The sequence below is a fragment of the Nannobrachium achirus genome (assembly GCF_963921795.1).
Source record: "Nannobrachium achirus genome assembly, chromosome: 2".
Taxonomy (NCBI): Eukaryota; Metazoa; Chordata; class Actinopteri; order Myctophiformes; family Myctophidae; genus Nannobrachium; species Nannobrachium achirus.
In genome coordinates this window covers 77,496,499-77,515,026 of record NC_137811.1, presented here as the reverse complement: position 1 = coordinate 77,515,026, position 18,528 = coordinate 77,496,499, and the positions used below count along the sequence as shown (strand labels likewise).

General features: G+C 43.0%; 1 protein-coding gene across 1 annotated transcript in view; it reads right to left on the bottom strand.

Annotated features, from left to right (window-relative positions):
- Nucleotides 1-3,685: 3,685 nt before the first annotated feature.
- The window catches only part of efna4 (ephrin A4), a gene marked incomplete at both ends in the record, with an annotated part of 84,356 nt that continues 69,513 nt past the window's right edge, over nt 3,686-18,528 (bottom strand). Inside the window, 3 exons of the mRNA XM_080744512.1 lie at nt 3,686-3,705; nt 8,392-8,469; nt 12,741-13,081. Coding sequence (XP_080600638.1) covers nt 3,686-3,705; nt 8,392-8,469; nt 12,741-13,081 — 439 coding nt within the window. The remainder of the gene's footprint in view (nt 3,706-8,391; nt 8,470-12,740; nt 13,082-18,528) is intronic.

Here is an 18,528-nt window from a genome sequence, read left to right as displayed (position 1 = left end):
GAGATGGATAGTGCGTGTCGGGAGGGAGGGGGGTTATGGTGGGGGGTGGGGGGGCCCTAAAAAATTATAGGCCAGGGGCCCTCGCGGGGGTTAATCCGTCCATGTAAAAGCCTGATTAGATGATAAAATGACCAAAAGTTTTTTTGAAAGTGAAATATCCCTCTAAACAACTTTATCTAACTATCATCATCTGCAATATTTAATATTAATGGTGTTGTGTCGGGTTTGTTCTCTGAACAAATTAACACAAATAACCTTATTCCACATTACCACATGTAACCAGACGTGCAAGGTAAAATAAAATGACAATAAAATATCCTTTCTTTGAGCCCTTCAGAATGAGAACAGGGAACAAGGAATCCTGACAGATTAAACTCTGGGGAAGTATTATTGTTTGACAGGACGGGATGTTTATAATAGAATGACGTGATAAGAATGAAGCCAGGGGCCACATTTGGCCCCCGGGCCGCACTTTAAACCCCCCTGAAGGGTGTTGATTTAACAGAAAGAAACGTGGAGATACAAGGTTTCTGCACCTCGTCTGCAGCCCCCTGGAGGGCCACTAGGGGGTGTCAGAGAGGTGAGTTGGAGAGGATTTAAATAGCAGTGAAAGTGGCAAAGCTACCAGCAGCTTGTTGATCTACAAAAATACACTGCATTTAATAATTAAAGATAATTATTAATATAATATAATATAATAGTAATAGTATTATTAGTATACATGTCTCTATTGATTTTAAGAAGAAAACTAAGAACTAACTAAGAACTAACTAACTAATCACAAATAAGACTGCAATTTATTAACACAAACAAGAGTGAAAAAAATAAAAATATAATAATAATAAATAAATAAAGGGAATTATTGTCATATCAAGAAAGAAAATAGTGAACGTCAGGTGAAAACAATTATTTTATTATTACTCTCATGGTGTCTTGTAGTGATCAGTGACATGTCTTTATTAAAACCTCATATCTCCATCCATTAAACCTCTGAGGTGTTTTTACACTGCTGAGCTGCACTGAGCCTCTAGCTTAGCGTCCCCTTAGTGTTTAATTTAATAACGACGCGGAAAGTGATGACTAATTAAGGACGACTAAAAACGCAGACACACAACTGATGGGAACTGGGACATATCTCTCCTGCTCGCACGCACACACACACACACACACACACACACACACACACACACACACACACACACACACACACACACACACACACACACACACACACACACACACACACACACACACACACACACACAGGGATTCCCACAGTGACTGGGCTGTATTCCTAAAAAGAACAGGCAAGTCAGTGAAGCGAAAGACTAACATTACTGTCCATTACACCGGGGGGGGGGGGGGGGGGGGGATGAATGCTATTGGCTGGAAGAGCAGCGGGGAAATGAATGCTATTGGCTGGAAATGCAGTGGGGGCGGGTCTTTAGTAGGGCCAGTAGAAGCCCTGAAACATACCCTACTTTATCATCAATAAATAAATACAAATATGGGAGCAATTTATCAAAAACATCATGTTATATGAAATAAGACTTTAAACTACTGAACACATGAAGAGATATATTAGGCTTATACTGTAAGTGGGTCGAAGGTCGCAGTATACCATGAGAAATGTCTCTGTCTGTCTGTCAGTCCTTCCTTCAGTCAGTACACATTCTTACAGTCTATTGGATCCCTTGTCACTGTGACATCACTCTGACATCATGCTCTGATGTCACTGTGATGTCAGGGGAACCAAATTCCCAGATCACACTTGCAAATTAATTACACCCTTGTCCGTTCTTTGCCCATATATGGAGATCCCTGTCCCAGTGTCATCCATATTAAGGGCATATCATTGACCTGATGAAGGCCAGCTGATGACCGAAACGTCGCCAAACTTTATGTTTTAGTTTAATAAACACTGTGGAGCTGTTGTGCGGACTTCTATTCTTTTTAATCTCATATCTGGGAATGCCCATGTATGGGCATGTTTTGACATGCCCATATATGGGCATACACATCACACATCACTGGCCAGATATAGCCAAGAATTGGCACGACCGCATGTCGCCCTGAGGCGTCTTACTAGTATATATCTGTTCTTGAGGTCATTGTTTATCACCAAATATCATGAAGGCTAATTTGACCTTTGGGAGACACAAACACGTTGGTGTGTCCAAAAACGTAGTTACTGCATAAAACACTTTCACACAAAAGCATCACAAGTAGCAGATCTACAAGCTCAAAACACGGCTCAAACAATCTGCTACTTTTGCTAAACATATATATGTTACAGTACGTTTGGGTAACTCAGTACGTTCATTGTAAGAGCGCTTGTTTTGTCGTTCACCACACACCAATCACCACCAGATGGCGACGACAGCCATTCACTAGTGAAGGCGCTGACGTCACTCGTTTGCGACTCTCTTTCTTTATTTACTAGCCTAGCTCGGCAGTGTTTAGCCATTAGCTTACTATGAGCTAGGGAGCGCTCCATTGTAGTCACTTGGACAGGGCGTTTATCGTGGGCTTGCCCAGGCCTTACGGCCTGGGCATAAATATAACGATTGCATTCACCACGGCTTCGTAACTCCTGGCCCGCTCTTCGCGGCCACTCGCGCCTGCGGCGCTCGGGGGCGAAGAGCAGGACCAAGGTCCGCTGGCCTTCGTGCCGCTTGCAATGTCGTGGACAATCGAGCGGCTCCGCCTGGAGGACGTTGTTGTGGCGACCGCTTGTTCCGCCCGTGCCGCACGACGAGTGCTCCGTTTCTCGACCGTACTGTTTCTCTATCAAACCGTGACATATATATATATATTAGGGCATTCACCAAATATTCGATTATTCGAATATTCGAATATCAAAGTCACTATTCGACATTGTTCACCGAAGTCGAATAGTTTATAGTTTATAGTTTATAAAGCTTGGCTAGATAGGAAGTCATAAGAATGAGTTGTCAATGCCCCTGGTGGATGAATTTGTTAATGCTCTATACCAGGGCTTCTCAAACCTTTTTAGGCTGTGACCCCCAAAATAAACATATTTCAACTGGGGACCCCCACCTTGACAAGCACTTGGAATTGTAGGGATTACATTTAATGTGACTCGGTTCCACAGATGAATATTGTGAAAATAGCAGATCTAAATGCTCACAACGCCTCGCAACGCGAGGCGTTGTGAGCATGTAGATCTGCTATTTTCACAACGTTCGCCTCTTGCTTACTTAATATTTGACAATTTGGCCAGTCCTGACGAATATTCGACTTTTTGAATACTTTGAGGTTGAATAATTCGAATACTAAAAATCACTCTTTGTGAATGCCCTAATATATAGGCCTATTTGAGTCCTGAAACGTAAGAGTTTCGTGGAAACAGGAGGATCCACCCGAGAAGGAGCAGGTTTTTCTCTTAGCCAACTTCTGGCTTCCTCTAAAGCATGTTTTATCCTTTGTTGCACACATGGTTTTCCCACACCAAAAGTAGCGGATCTACAACCTCAAAGCGTCGTTCTGTGGCCCCGCTGTGAGCTTGTAAATCTGCTATTTAAGGAACACCAACTACATATTTCATGCTGCTTCCCAAACAGCAGATTGGGGGGCCTGGCCTGAAGGTTGTCCAGGTTTGGATTCTGTAATCCCAGAGAGAGGTTGATGTTTCCAGGCTGCTCTCAGAAAGACCAGGCTGTGTTCACTTTAGCCCCTTTTCCACTGCAGTTTTAGCACCACACCACACCACACCACACCACACCACACTACACTACACTACACTGCACTGCACTGCACTGCACTGCACTGCACTGCACTGCACTGCACCGCACCGCACCGCACCGCACCGCACCGCACCGCACCGCACCGCACCACATACAAATATCTACATTTTCCATTACACAAAAGTACCCCTATCGGTAAGAAACAAATTGACCCTTTTAACTATGATTATGATACAATATAAATTTGTATTACAATTATACTAAATTATAATACACTATAATGGATTATAACTGTGATTATACTACACTTTAAAGTATGAATGTATTACTATGATAATTATAATACACTATAATAGATTATAATAGTGGTTATAACACAATAGCATCTATTATCATGTATTACAACTATATCCTGGTGGTCTAAATGAAAAGTCAGTGAGTGAGCAGTCATTATGAAGTGTTTGGCCCTGTTTGGCCTAGCTCAGACCTACTCTAGAGTGGATACTTTTTAGTACCCTGTTTAGTACCACTTTCACACCACTCTACCCAGGTCCTTGTAGTGGAAAACCTGGCACAGGTGGGCGGTGTGGTGTGGTGTGGTGTGGAGTGGTGTGGTGTGGAGTGGTGTGGTGTGGTGTGGTGTGGAGTGGTGTGGTGTGGTGTGGTGTGGTGTGGTGTGGTGTGGTGTGGAGTGGAGTGGAGTGGTGTGGTGTGGTGTGGAGTGGTGTGGTGTGGTGTGGTGTGGAGTGGTGTGGTGTGGTGTGGTGTGGAGTGGTGTGGTGTGGTGTGGAGTGGTGTGGTGTGGTGTTGTGTGGTGTTGGGCCTGTGGAAAAGGGGCTAAACATCAGGGAATCACACTTCTTTCTGTACTGCTGAGAAATATCTGGATTTGAGAGGGTTTTCTTTGAAAAGAAAGAATAAATCACATCTTCAACCCCATGAGTTTATCCTTCCTCCTGATCCTCAGCTGTGGAGAAATGCTAATGTACAGTAAGTAGGGGTGTAACGATATAGTAACTGCATCGAAATATCGTTTTTAACTTGAAAAATGTAAGTATATCGAAATGAAAACAGCTAAAATGGAATCGTATTGTTTGATTTTGTATCGTATCGAATCGGCAGTGCAAAGAATCGATTGTATCGATACTACCTACTTGTGCATTGTATTTAGTATTTTTAAGAAGAACAAATGAAAAGGAGGGGTTTAATTACTTTTCCTTTCCATATAGCTACACTGGTCTATCGATAAATGTGTGTAATCTCTGGGTTCGTGTCAAGGTGCAGGTTTGTCAATATACAATGTCCATGTATTTGGCAGATAATCACTGTGTTTACTTATTTATATCCATAATAATACATGTTTCCCTTAAAAACCTGCACTATCCACACCTTTCACACAGATTTAATGTCTTTGCTAAATAGTTACTATATCGATTTTAAATCACTGAATCGAATCGTATCGTATCACCATGAATGAACCAATATCGTCCATGTATCGTATCGTCAACCATGTATCGTGATAGGTATCGAATCGGTTTTACAATGTATCGTTACACCCCTAACAGTAAGTATTACAGTAGCTCAGGGGTTCCCAAACTGTTTTGTCTCAGGTCACCCCATAAATATTGTTTTAATCCGAGGCACCCCTACATTATAATTTTCACTCCCAGCACCTTATATTTATAGCATATCGTCGTTGTCGGGTGGAAACCTTGTATGTCCAAAACCGTTAGTTTTATAAAATGTAATAAACTAGTGAAAACAGCAGATCTACAAGCACACAAGCACAAGCACACCATCATTTAACTGGGGACCACCTGGAACCCCCCCTGGAGGACCACTGGTGGTCCCCGGACCACTGGTTGAAAACCACCGCTTTAGGCACTTTTAATGTAGGATTTGATGTTTACGTTTGCATTAACGCTAATTATTTCTACTAATCCGTGTTGTGTCTTCTGCACCGCTTTAGAAATATGTTTCTCCTCTGTCATGTTAACGAGGCTTTGAACTGGAGAGTTAACCCATTCAGAACAGGTACACATTATTGTGCAGTAATGTTACTAGGTTTTCAATGTAATGGGTCCCGGGACCCACAGGTGGTCATTCAAATGGGTCCCAGAAAAGTTTTATGAGTCCTCAATATAAAGTTTACGCATGCAAAATGGCGTCGGACGTCGGTGGAATCAAAACATTGACGTTTCTATCGCCTGTTTAAGACTTTCTATGTGGATTTTATTTGTGTTAACGTAGGGTAAAGTAGGATGCTTTCACCCATGAACAATGGTGGTGTCTGTGGACATTTTTTTTTTCTTTTACTGCGACGCGGTAAATTATTTTAACATGGACTCCAATGGAGGCGCATCCCCGGGACCCCAGGACCATGACATGAATGAGTCCCTGAGCGACTTGAATGAGTTTTTGATGCGGGATGCGCACGTAATGACATCACTGATTGTGTATCATTATTTTATGCTTTAACTATTGTAAAATAGCAGATATACAAGCTGCGAGCTTTTATATCTGCTATTTTTGAAAAATCTTGAAAATTAGAATTTTGACCCGATTCTATAAGTGTCTTTTGAATCCTTCTAAGATTTTTTCTTTTTAAAAACAGTAGTGAGTAAAACGCTAGGACAGACAGTAGGACAGACAGTAGGACAGACAGTAGGACAGACAGTAGGACAGAGAGTAGGACAGACAGTAGGACAGACAGTAGGACAGAGAGGTAGAGCTGAGAGGAAGACAGTAGGACAGACAGTAGGACAGACAGTAGGACAGACAGTAGGACAGACAGTAGGACAGAGAGTAGGACAGACAGTAGGACAGAGAGTAGGACAGACAGTAGGACAGACAGTAGGACAGACAGTAGGACAGACAGTAGGACAGACAGTAGGACAGAGTAGAGGAAGAGAGTGTTTCAGTGAGACAGACAGTAGGACAGACAGTAGGACAGACAGTAGGACAGAGAGTAGGACAGACAGTAGGACAGACAGTAGGACAGACAGTAGGACAGACAGTAGGACAGACAGTAGGACAGAGAGTAGGACAGACAGTAGGACAGACAGTAGGACAGAGAGTAGGACAGACAGTAGGACAGACAGTAGGACAGACAGTAGGACAGAGAGTAGGACAGACAGTAGGACAGACAGTAGGACAGACAGTAGGACAGACAGTAGGACAGACAGTAGGACAGAGAGTAGGACAGACAGTAGGACAGAGAGTAGGACAGACAGTAGGACAGACAGTAGGACAGACAGTAGGACAGAGAGTAGGACAGACAGTAGGACAGACAGTAGGACAGACAGACAGTAGGACAGACAGTAGGACAGAGTAGAGGGAGACAGTAGGACAGACAGTAGGACAGACAGTAGGACAGACAGTAGGACAGAGAGTAGGACAGACAGTAGGACAGACAGTAGGACAGACAGTAGGGCAGACAGTAGGACAGACAGTAGGACAGACAGTAGGACAGACAGTAGGACAGAGAGCTGAGAGGGAGACAGTAAGATGTAAGAGTTTCAGTGAGACAGACAGTAGGACAGAGAGGTAGAGCTGAGAGGGAGAGGGAGACAGTAAGATGTGTGATCAGCGACGTGCAGAGAATGTTAGACATTTCTAAAAGGACCTTTTGGTGAAAATATCGAAAATAGCAGACCTCCAAGCTCGGAGGTCGTCTATTTTCGGTGCTTGATACCACACTGAACTAAGCATAATTAAGTGAATACTGGAGATGTGGCGTAACAGCATGGATTTCTACACAGAGAGGGCAATTCTTTCAACATAAGATGCTGCGTTCAAGTTCAGGAGAGTTTAACGAACTCGTTTCCTACAGAGGATTGCCCCAATGGTCAATTTCAACACACTGAAGACCATAGCTGGTGCAATAATCCAGCCCCTCTTTGACTACGGAGTTAAAGTATGGTATCGTGACGCCCCACAAGCCCTTAAAACAAAATATCAAAATACTTTATAAACATTAAGGATGTCCATAATTACAACACCAGAGGCAGCGCTACAGGTCACTTCCAACCCAGAGTCAAAACCAATAAAGGGTCAAACTCGTTTTTCTGCTATACCACCAAAATGTGGAAAGCCTTACCGAAGGCCATAAAGGAGTGTGGATCACTAGCATCCTTTAAAATTGCCCTGAAAAACCACTTACAGGCAGCAGCCAAAAAAAACTAACCTAGCCCAACCCTACCCTCCCCTGCCCCTTCTTTGTATACTTACTGTTTGTTTAGACTTACTGTTTTCTTTTTTTGTTCTATCATTTTTTTATCTTTACATATCTACTGCATAGTACTGTGTTCTATTCGTCTGTCATTAAATGTTATATGAGATACTTAAATGGTTTCCTGTGGAAATAAGCTTAGTCTTTTCATGGATCTCCTTTTAGTAGACCTTGTACCAGTGAACTGTACCGTCATGAAACTGTACCTTTTCCTATGCAAACTTCTAATAAAGTCTTCAATCAATCAATCAATGGACAAGGCCATTCTGTTGAATGCTGCCTTCAGGTATGGCATGGAAAGAGGGGACACTTGCATTTCTTTCACCACAGTAAAAACTGCATTCATGGTCTGGAGACGGCACTTTTTACAGACGTATAAAAGGGCTGGGGCTCAAGCCCCCTTTGATGTCTATGTGTGCACGTGGCTGTGGGTGATAGCAGGACGGTACTCACTGTCTGTTCCACGGTCACTGAGGACGGAGACACGAAGCGTCATGCAGGGGAGACCTGGACCTCCCTCTATAGGGAGAGCTAGAGAGAGAGAGAGAGAGAGAGAGAGAGAGAGAGAGAGGGAGAGAGAGAGAGAGAGAGAGAGAGATAGTTTAAATACAACATAGAAACAAACTTTTGATGTTTACCTTTTTTTTAATATTTTTTATCCCACAATTTTGTAACCCATTTTTTCACCCAGTGCCAATTGCCTATGTAATCCTGGGCTCTGCTCTCCCTCTGCCGTGCCTGGGGAGACAACGGACTGACCTCATGCTTCCTTCTATGCATGGGTAGTCCAAGTTGTTTCTTTTCACCTGACAGGGGGGATTTCCCCGGGATGGACGTAGCGCGTGGAAGGAACACGTTATTCCAACCAGTTCCTTTCCCCTCCATCAGGCGCCCCGGCTGGCCAGGGGGAGGCATTATAGAGACCAGGATTACTGCATGTTTTTGTGAGGGTATCTACCCTAGGAGACACGGGGAGAACATGCAAACTCCACACAGAAATGCCCTATCACCAACCCCACCTAGGGTGTGGGCGCTGATGACGCGGAGGAGAGAACACGCCCCCAGCACCCACAGCGTCCCCCGGCGGGAATCGAACCCAGGACCTTCTAGCTGTGAGGCGAAGCGCTAACCACTGCGCCACCGTGCCCCCATGTTTACCTACTTTCTACCAGTGATGGGCAGTAGCTAGCTACAAGTAGCTAAGCTACATAGCTTAAAGGACCAGGTCACCCCTGGGACAACCAGATCTTATTTTATTGTTGTGTGGGACACGATCAACACAATCCTGAATTCTTTTTTGTGTTCAATCTGTGTTTTTAGATATGCTAGTATTTCAGCATGCTACAACTGGTCATATGATGCATTTTGCATCATATGACCAGTTGTAGCATGCTGAAATCGGCTGAAATACTAAAATATCTAAAAACTCAGATTGAACACAAAAAGTAACTCTGTTGATCGTGTCCCACACAACAATAAAATAAGATCTGGTTGTCCCAGGGGTGACCAGGGACATTTTTTGCGTAACGGAAAATTGCATAATTTCTCTGGGGATAGGCCTACTGTAGCTTGTAGTATAGTTTAGCTACATTTAATACGAGTAACTAGTAATGTAGCTTACTACATTTTCCAAATAGCTTACACATCACGGTTGGGGAAAATGAATAAATAAATAAATAAATAGAGCAGTCAGATGCAACAGTGAGGGGACATTCAACACATCATATTCCCTTCTGAAGGTCTTTCAAAGTTTGAAGGACGGCCAGTTGGTAAAAATGGTAAATGGTAAATGGTGCATTTATATAGCGCTTTTATCCAAAGCGCTTTACATAGATTGTGCATTACATTCACCCATTCACACACACATTCATACACCAGTGGCGGAGGAAACCATGCAAGGCACCAACCTGCTCACCGGGAGCAATGTGGGGTTCAGAGTCTTGCTCAAGGACCCTTCGACATTAACTCAGGGGGAGCCCGGATTCGAACTGGCAACCCTTCGGGAACCCTTCGTGCTCTAATAACGGTTTCTCTACCCCTGAGCTATGCCGCCTCACTGCTCACTGCCAGTAGGCAGCCAACAGTTTCAAATGGGCCTCATGGTGGCGCTGTAACAGGCCGCAACAGAGCCCTGGGTAGGGCGACCTGGCCTGGCAGGGATCAGTACTCTGACGAGGAGCTCATCATGGTTCTGTTGCTTTATTTTGATATCATATTTATTTTTGATATCATACTTTTCTTTGTGCTTTTGTTGTTGTGTTGTATTACGTTTGGTTTCATGTTTATTTTTATGTTTGCGATTCTAAATTGAACAGGAACATCAGGGTCAGCCATTTTATCTTTTAGAAACCAAGGACTTTGAAGACGGAGCAGTCGTTCTTTGTCACAACGCGTCTGTCTGTCTGTGTGCAGGTCATGGATGACACGCACGCACGAGTTATATTTCAGGCCTGTGGGAAACATTGTAATGCTATTGTGTTCCGTCTCTGCATGCATGCACGTGCACACACACACACACACACACACACAGACACACACACACACACACACACACACACACACACACACACACACACACACACACACACACACACACACACACACAGGATCCTATGCTATTGTTACAGCTCCCAGAACAGTCCTGTCACACAATGTGTTAGAACCTGTTCTCTCTCCCATGCAAACTGTGTGTGTGTGTGTGTGTGTGTGTGTGTGTGTGTGTGTGTGTGTGTGTGTGTGTGTGTGTGTGTGTGTGTGTGTGTGTGTGTGTGTGTGTGTGTACATTGTTACCTTGCTCTATTCACCATCAGTAATTTATGTAAAGATTATTTTGCTCCTGCAGTCTCTCTCTCTCTCTCTCTCTCTCTGTATGAAAGTTTTTTTGCCAAAGCATCAAAGGAACATATTGACCATATTGACCAGATCTTTGGACAATACACAGGAGTAATATTACAATACATTAATAAGATCTAACACAATGCTTGTCCAAATGCGTTGTGTTCTACTTGATTCTTGCATCTTATGCCGCCATTCACTTACGCTTTATTCTGAAAAGCCCCGGAAGCCCCGATTGTGTTTATGTTGTGGGAATTGACGTTCTGTAATGGCGGCCGAGTTTACATTCAGAGATAAAATCTAAAAGCCTAACCACAGCTTACCGTCGCCACACAGCGTCGCCTGCTCTGTTTGTGACAATATTCACTGGCCCAGTTTCCCAAAGCGATGTGAGCCCATCGTAGCTCAAGCATGGTCCTAGAGACCAAGCCCTGACCGTCATGTTCCCGTGTTTACATGGGTTCGGGCAGAGCAACTTATTTAGCTCCCTACGACTACACCATCATTCAGATTTCACAAAGTGCTTAATAAAGTCTCACACCTGTTTAAAAACGGTACGACATTCTATAATTACCCGTAGCTTCCGTGTTCTTTAATAAGAAGCCTTTTTATCCGATCGCTTTCTGTTTTCCCATGTATTTCCTAGCGTTCCCCATGCACACCAACCCCATTGAGATAAACAGAAAGCCATCGCATAAGAAGGTAGTAGTAAGCGAAACATAATAAAATCTGCAAAGTAAATCGTTACCAAGAAGTTTCTTCACCAATGTGTTTCTAAAGGTGTGTAATAATATGTACTAAAAGGTTGAGATTCAACTCCCGGGGGAAACCTCATAAAAACTGATGAAAGTTTGTGTCCACTGAACTTTACTATACAGGGAAAAAAAACACAGAAAATAAAGATGCTTTAAGTAGCATGTGAGGGGTCAAACTAGGGGTTTTTCATGATGCTGAATCCATTGCAAGCATTGGTTTTGCACAAAAAACATTCCATGGGCTAAACATGGAGAAAAGTGATGACTCGTCACTAAACCATCGTTTTGTGGGTCTGTTTTTAGTCCAAGGAATGTTTTTCGTACAAAACAAATGCTTGCAATGGATTCGGCATCATGAAAAACCCCTAGTTTGACCCCTCACATGCTACTTAAAGCGTATTTATTTATCTTCTGTGTTTTTTCCCTGTATAGTAAATTTAATGGAACACAAATCATTTTTTTTATGAGGTTTCCCCCGGGAGTTGAATCTCAACCTTTTAGTACATATTATTACACACCTTTAGAAACACATTGGTGAAGACATTTCTTGGTAACGATTTACTTTGCAGATTGGTCAAAAATCTTATAAAATCCCCTTACTATAGGTAGGTTTAACTCTACACACTCACATCTGTAATAGTAGGTGTGTAGGTCTGTAGGTCTTACTATAGGTAGGCTTAACTCACATTGTAATAATAGGTGGGTAGGTCTTACTATAGGTAGGTTTAACTCTACACACTCAGTAGGTCTGTAGGTCTGTAGGTCTTACTATAGGTAGATTTAACTCACAGCTGTAATAGTAGGTTTGTCTTACTATAGGTAGGTTTAACTCTACACCCTCACAGCTGTAATAGTAGGTCTTACTATAGGTAGGTTTAACTCTACACCCTCACAGCTGTAATAGTAGGTCTTACTATAGGTAGGTCTAACTCACAGCTGTAATAGTAGGTCTTTAGGTCTTACTATAGGTAGGTTTAACTCACAGCTGTAATAGTAGGTCTGTAGGTCTTACTATAGGTAGGTCTAACTCACAGCTGTAATAGTAGGTGTGTAGGTCTTACTATAGGTAGGTTTAACTCACAGCTGTAATAGTAGGTGTGTAGGTCTTACTATAGGTAGGTTTAGTAGGTGTGTAGGTCTTACTATAGGTAGGTCTAACTCACAGCTGTAATAGTAGGTGTGTAGGTCTTACTACAGGTAGGTCTAACTCACAGCTGTAATAGTAGGTGTGTCCAGGCTGGAACTCGAAGCCCAGGCTGAAGGGCGTGAACCTCTGGATCCTCTCTGAGAAGCGCACGGGGCCCAGCTGGGCATACGGGACGTTGCACTCCCACCTCTTGGTGGCGCCGGCGGTCTCCACGCAGCCCTGGAAGGCCTGCTCCTCCACCAGGTACAGAGCCATCACCTCGGGGACCAGGGAGGGGTGGGTGGGGTTACGGGACGGGTGGGGGGCTCTAGTGGGGTGGTGGGGGGCTCTACTGGGGTAGTGGGGGCAGAAGATGTCCAGGTAATCGTTGAGCTTCACCTGGATGGACAGCTTTCCTCCCGTTAACCTGGAAGACACGAGAGAAGACATGAGACTGGTTTCGTTGAGGGGCGGAAATTTCATGAAGGCCATGAAGGCCATGGCAGCCGTTGCCCCTCAGTTTGGCCTTAATGCCCCTCAAACCAATGGCATGACCTGAGGCCACAGTGGCCTTAATGCCCCTCAAACAAATGGCATGACCTGAGACCACAGTGGCCTTAATGCCCCTCAAACAAATGGCATGACCTGAGACCACAGTGGCCTTAAAGGGCCTACACCATGCTTTTAAAACTATATTTTTTGTATAAATATATGCTCAAAATTGAGTCTTAGACAGGTTTTAACCCTCAACAAACACTCTGACCATTCTTTTTGTTTGTTCTAGCTCTACTATAATGAGGCTCTCCAGCTGCAATACCAAAACGGCCTCTGTTTGCTCAGTGGCGCATCTAGTGGGGTTTTTCCAGAAAAAAAAGTTTTTTGAAAAAAAAGAAGTTTTTTGAAAAGAAAAGAAGTTTTTGAAAAAAAAAGTTTTTTGAAAAAAAAGTGTTTTGAAAAAAAAAAGTTTTTGAAAAAAAAAAGTTTTTTGAAAAAAAAGTTTTTTGAAAAAAATGTTTTTTGAAAAAAAAAGCTTATTGAAAAAAAAATTGAAAAAAAAAGTTTTGAAAAAAAAAATTTTTGATTTTTTTTTTTTTTACTTTTTGAAAGTTTTTGAAAAAAAATTTTTTGAAAAAAAAAAAGTTTTGAAAAAAAAAAAATGTTTTTTTTTTTTTTGACCTGAGACCACAGTGGCCTTAATGCCCCTCAAACCAATGACATGACCTGAGGCCACAGTGGCCTTAATGCCCCTCAAACCAATGGCATGACCTGAGGCCACAGTGGCCTTAATGCCCCTCAAACCAATGGTATGACCTTAGACCACAGTGGCCTTAATGCCCCTCAAACCAATGGCATGACCTGAGACCACAGTGGCCTTAATGCCCCTCAAACCAATGGCATGACCTGAGACCACAGTGGCCTTAATGCCCCTCAAACCAATGGCATGCCCTGAGGCCACAGTGGCCTTAATGCCCCTCAGACCAATGGCATGACCTGAGGCCACAGTGGCCTTAATGCCCCTCAAACCAATGGCATGACCTGAGACCACAGTGGCCTTAATGCCCCTCAAACCAATGGCATGACCTGAGGCCACAGTGGCCTTAATGCCCCTCAAACCAATGGCATGACCTGAGGCCACAGTGGCCTTAATGCCCCTCAAACCAATGGCATGACCTGAGACCACAGTGGCCTTAATGCCCCTCAAACCAATGGCATGACCTGAGGCCACAGTGGCCTTAATGCCCCTCAAACCAATGGCATGACCTGAGGCCACAGTGGCCTTAATGCCCCTCAAACCAATGGCATGACCTGAGGCCACAGTGGCCTTAATGCCCCTCAAACCAATGGCATGACCTGAGACCACAGTGGCCTTAATGCCCCTCAAACCAATGGCATGACCTGAGGCCACAGTGGCCTTAATGCCCCTCAAACCAATGGCATGACCTGAGACCACAGTGGCCTTAATGCCCCTCAAACCAATGGCATGCCCTGAGGCCACAGTGGCCTTAATGCCCCTCAAACCAATGGCATGACCTGATATTTTAATCTCGCGCCTAGAGCACCATGTAGGCATATCTGGCACTGCCTTGGCCTGGTTCCGGTCGTACCTAACAAGTAGAAGTTTTTCGGTCCAACTAGGTAACTTCTCATCTCCCTCTGCCCCCCTTACCTCTGGTGTCCCCCAAGGCTCTATCCTTGGCCCCATCCTATTTCTCCTATATATGCTACCACTAGGGTCAATTTTCACGAAACATAATATCGCTTTCCACTGCTATGCTGATGATGTACAAATCTATCTACCCATCAATATCAACTCCCATAATTCACTTAAACGCCTACATGACTGCCTAGATGACATAAAATCCTGGATGGACACAAACTTTTTAAACTTAAATCAAAATAAGACAGAAGTCATATTCTTCGGTACTGCTCCATCCACCAATACTAATCTGGGTTCCCTTAGCACTAACATCTGTCCCTCCGTCAAAAATCTGGGTGTCACCTTTGACAGTAATTTCACATTTACCAAACACATTAGTTCTATAGTCAAAAGCAGCTTCTTTCAACTACGCCTAATAGCCAAAGTCAAACCATACCTCCCACCAAAACAACTGGAAATGGCAATACATGCATTCATATCCTCTAGATTGGACTATTGTAACTCTCTCCTCTCAGGCATTGATCAGTCTTCACTCCGGCGTCTACAACTAGTACAGAACGCGGCTGCACGCCTTCTTACTGGCACAAAAAAGCATGAGCATATAACTCCAGTTTTAGCAGCACTGCACTGGCTCCCTGTCAATTTTAGAATTGATTTTAAAATTCTTTTATTTACTTATAAATCCCTGAACGGCCTGGCCCCCCTATACCTGTCTGAACTGGTGGATCTATACGTCCCAAATAGAGCACTAAGGTCAGCCAACCAGCTGCTCTTAGAAGTTCCAAATAGGCCCAACGGGCTGAGAAGTAGGGGCGACCGCGCCTTTGCCTCAGCCGCCCCGAGGCTCTGGAACAGCCTGCCCATCTCTATTAGAAGTGCAAACTCCATTGAGTCTTTTAAATCCCGGCTTAAAACATATTTTTATTCTCTAGCTTTTATTCACAGTTAAACTCATGTTGGAGTTGCTTATTGTTTCTGATATGTACATTTTGTCGCTATTGTTTTTAATGATTGTTTTTGTTTACAGTTTGATTGATTGTTTTTGTTTACACTATTGTTTTTAAGATTGTTCTTACAGTAATGTTGGTGATGGTTTTGTGTTCTGTTGTACAGCACTTTGGTCAATTTCGATTGTGTAAATGTGCTTTATAAATAAAGGTTGATTTGATTTGATTTGATTTGAGGCCACAGTGGCCTTAATGCCCCTCAAACCAATGGCATGACCTGAGACCACAGTGGCCTTAATGCCCCTCAAACCAATGGCATGCCCTGAGGCCACAGTGGCCTTAATGCCCCTCAAACCAATGGCATGACCTGAGGCCACAGTGGCCTTAATGCCCCTCAAACCAATGGCATGACCTGAGACCACAGTGGCCTTAATGCCCCTCAAACCAATGGCATGACCTGAGGCCACAGTGGCCTTAATGCCCCAGCTGACTGTAACACGTTCTACTCTGTCTCTGTCTGGTCAATATGTAGACAGTAGACACCAGTGTCTCTTTCTTGTCATGTAGACACCAGTGTCTCTTTCTTATCATGTAGACACCAGTGTTTTTTTTATTGAGATTCTGAAATCTTAACTCCCCCGAGTCCCCATCTTTAAACCAATCCAGTGTCTTTGATTGGTGCAGGGCTGAGCATGGATCCTGGATTGTAAACACCATCATTTATCTATTTCACTGCAGATTAGGTTATCATCCCTAACCCTTAAATTGAACAAATTCTTTCAATGGACTAAAATCTTGATTGAAATCCTGTTGAATTGTTAATACAGAGATTCATTGCAGAATTCATTTAAACCTGCAACTCTGACAGTGTACAAATGAAACCAAATAGACCCGTATGGTCCATTATTAATTTACTGACAATCACTGTTCTCTTTTAGTTTTTCAGTGTTTCTGCTAGATGGCGCCCTTTGCTAACAAAAGAGTCACCATTTGACATTGAAATCACGCAATGGCAACATCTTAGCCAGCGTCCACTAATTTCTCTGCTCCCTGATCTTTGTCTGCATTGTGGGTTTGACCATCTTCAACTGCCCATAGCTGGAGAACTGAGGGTCGCTTTGACACACACTTTTTTTGTGGTTCGGGGGATGAATCGTACTGGAGATAAATATTCTGTGACTACTTGAAGAGGTCAGGAAAAACTTTAATGATTTATTTACTCTGGCAGTGGATGAGTTAATATACAGTCGCATCAAAACAGGAAGGCACCACCAGGTGTATTTTGTACAAAAGGAATGCAAAGGTTTTTAGCAACCAATCTAAAAGCTGTTATTTATTTTTTCCTGGCATGGCCAGACTAATTTTATTATTAAAATATAAATATAAAATATAATTCGTCTGGTTTCCAAGCTAGTGTTTTTTATTTATGTGTGCTTCTTTTTTTACCCATTTCTCCCCAGACCCACTGCCAGTGAGGAGTCCCCACCGGGAGGCCGGATCCAAGCACTGTGGTGGATTCTAACCAACAACCTCCATGGTGGTGATCCCTTTAAAGTAGAGCTGCAAGATTCACAGTTTTAAAGAGACTAAATCCTGTTAATGCAGCAACAAACTGGCACTCATGTCTAGTTATCTCTCTCTCTCATACACACACGTCATGAGAGAGGGATAGAAAGAGGGAGAGAAGGAAAGAGAGAAGTAAATACAGATTAAGTGTGCCTGCAGCTCGCTAAGTCTGTGCAACCTTGTGTAGCGGTTGGTGTTAGCATTAGCGTTACATTTTTTAAAGTTTTTTGAGAAAAACAAATTTTTGAGAAAAAAAAAATTTGAGAAAAAAAATTTGAGAAAAAAAACTTTTTGAGAAAAAAAAATTTTGAGAAAAAAAAAATTGAGAAAAAAAAATTTTTGAGAAAAAAAATTTTGAGAAAAAAAAAATTGAGAAAAAAAAAATTTGGGAAAAAAAAAATTTGAGAAAAAAAAAATTTGAGAAAAAAAAAATTGAGAAAAAAAATTTTTTGAGAAAAAAAAATTTGAGAAAAAAAAATTTTGAGAAAAAAAATTTGAGAAAAAAAAAAGAATTATGACACCAGCCGCGAGTCTGTACGACAAACGGTTCATGAGTTATAGAGGCACTTCCTGTTTGGCGAAGGACACTTCCTGTTACAGAGGGGGCGGGGCTTAATCAATTACAGCTCATCCCTATTGGCCGGAAAAAGACCAAAGTTGTGTGTGCATTTTAAAGTTTAAATCACGTTGCTAGGCAAAAGTATGGCAGAGTTATGTGGCGCCAAAGTTTCTGTTTTTTTTTCGGAGTCCCCCATTCTAAGTCAATGGGGTTTTTGGGCGTCGTTTTTTGCGAATTACATCGCAATCGTATCGCGGATCGGAAAGAAAAGTAATAGCACACCATTCCCGGCCGAGCCGCACATTTTGATGTGTATATTGCGGGGGTGGCGTAAATCGTGCGGCAGTTATTACGTGCCGAAATTTCCCCCATTCTAAGTGAATGGGGTTTTTTGGCGTCGTTTTTTGCGAATTACGTCGCAATGGTAACGCGGATCGGAAAGAAAAGTAATAGCACCCCATTCCCGGCCGAGCCGCACGTTTTGATGTATATATTGCGGCGGTGGCGTAAATCGTGCGGCACTTATTACGCGCCGAAATTTGCCAGAACATGACTTACTGACTTAAGTATGGCGGATTACAATAAGTGTTTTGCCATTGCATTGCATGGCAGGCACACTTAATAAGAGGCAGAGAGAGAGAGAG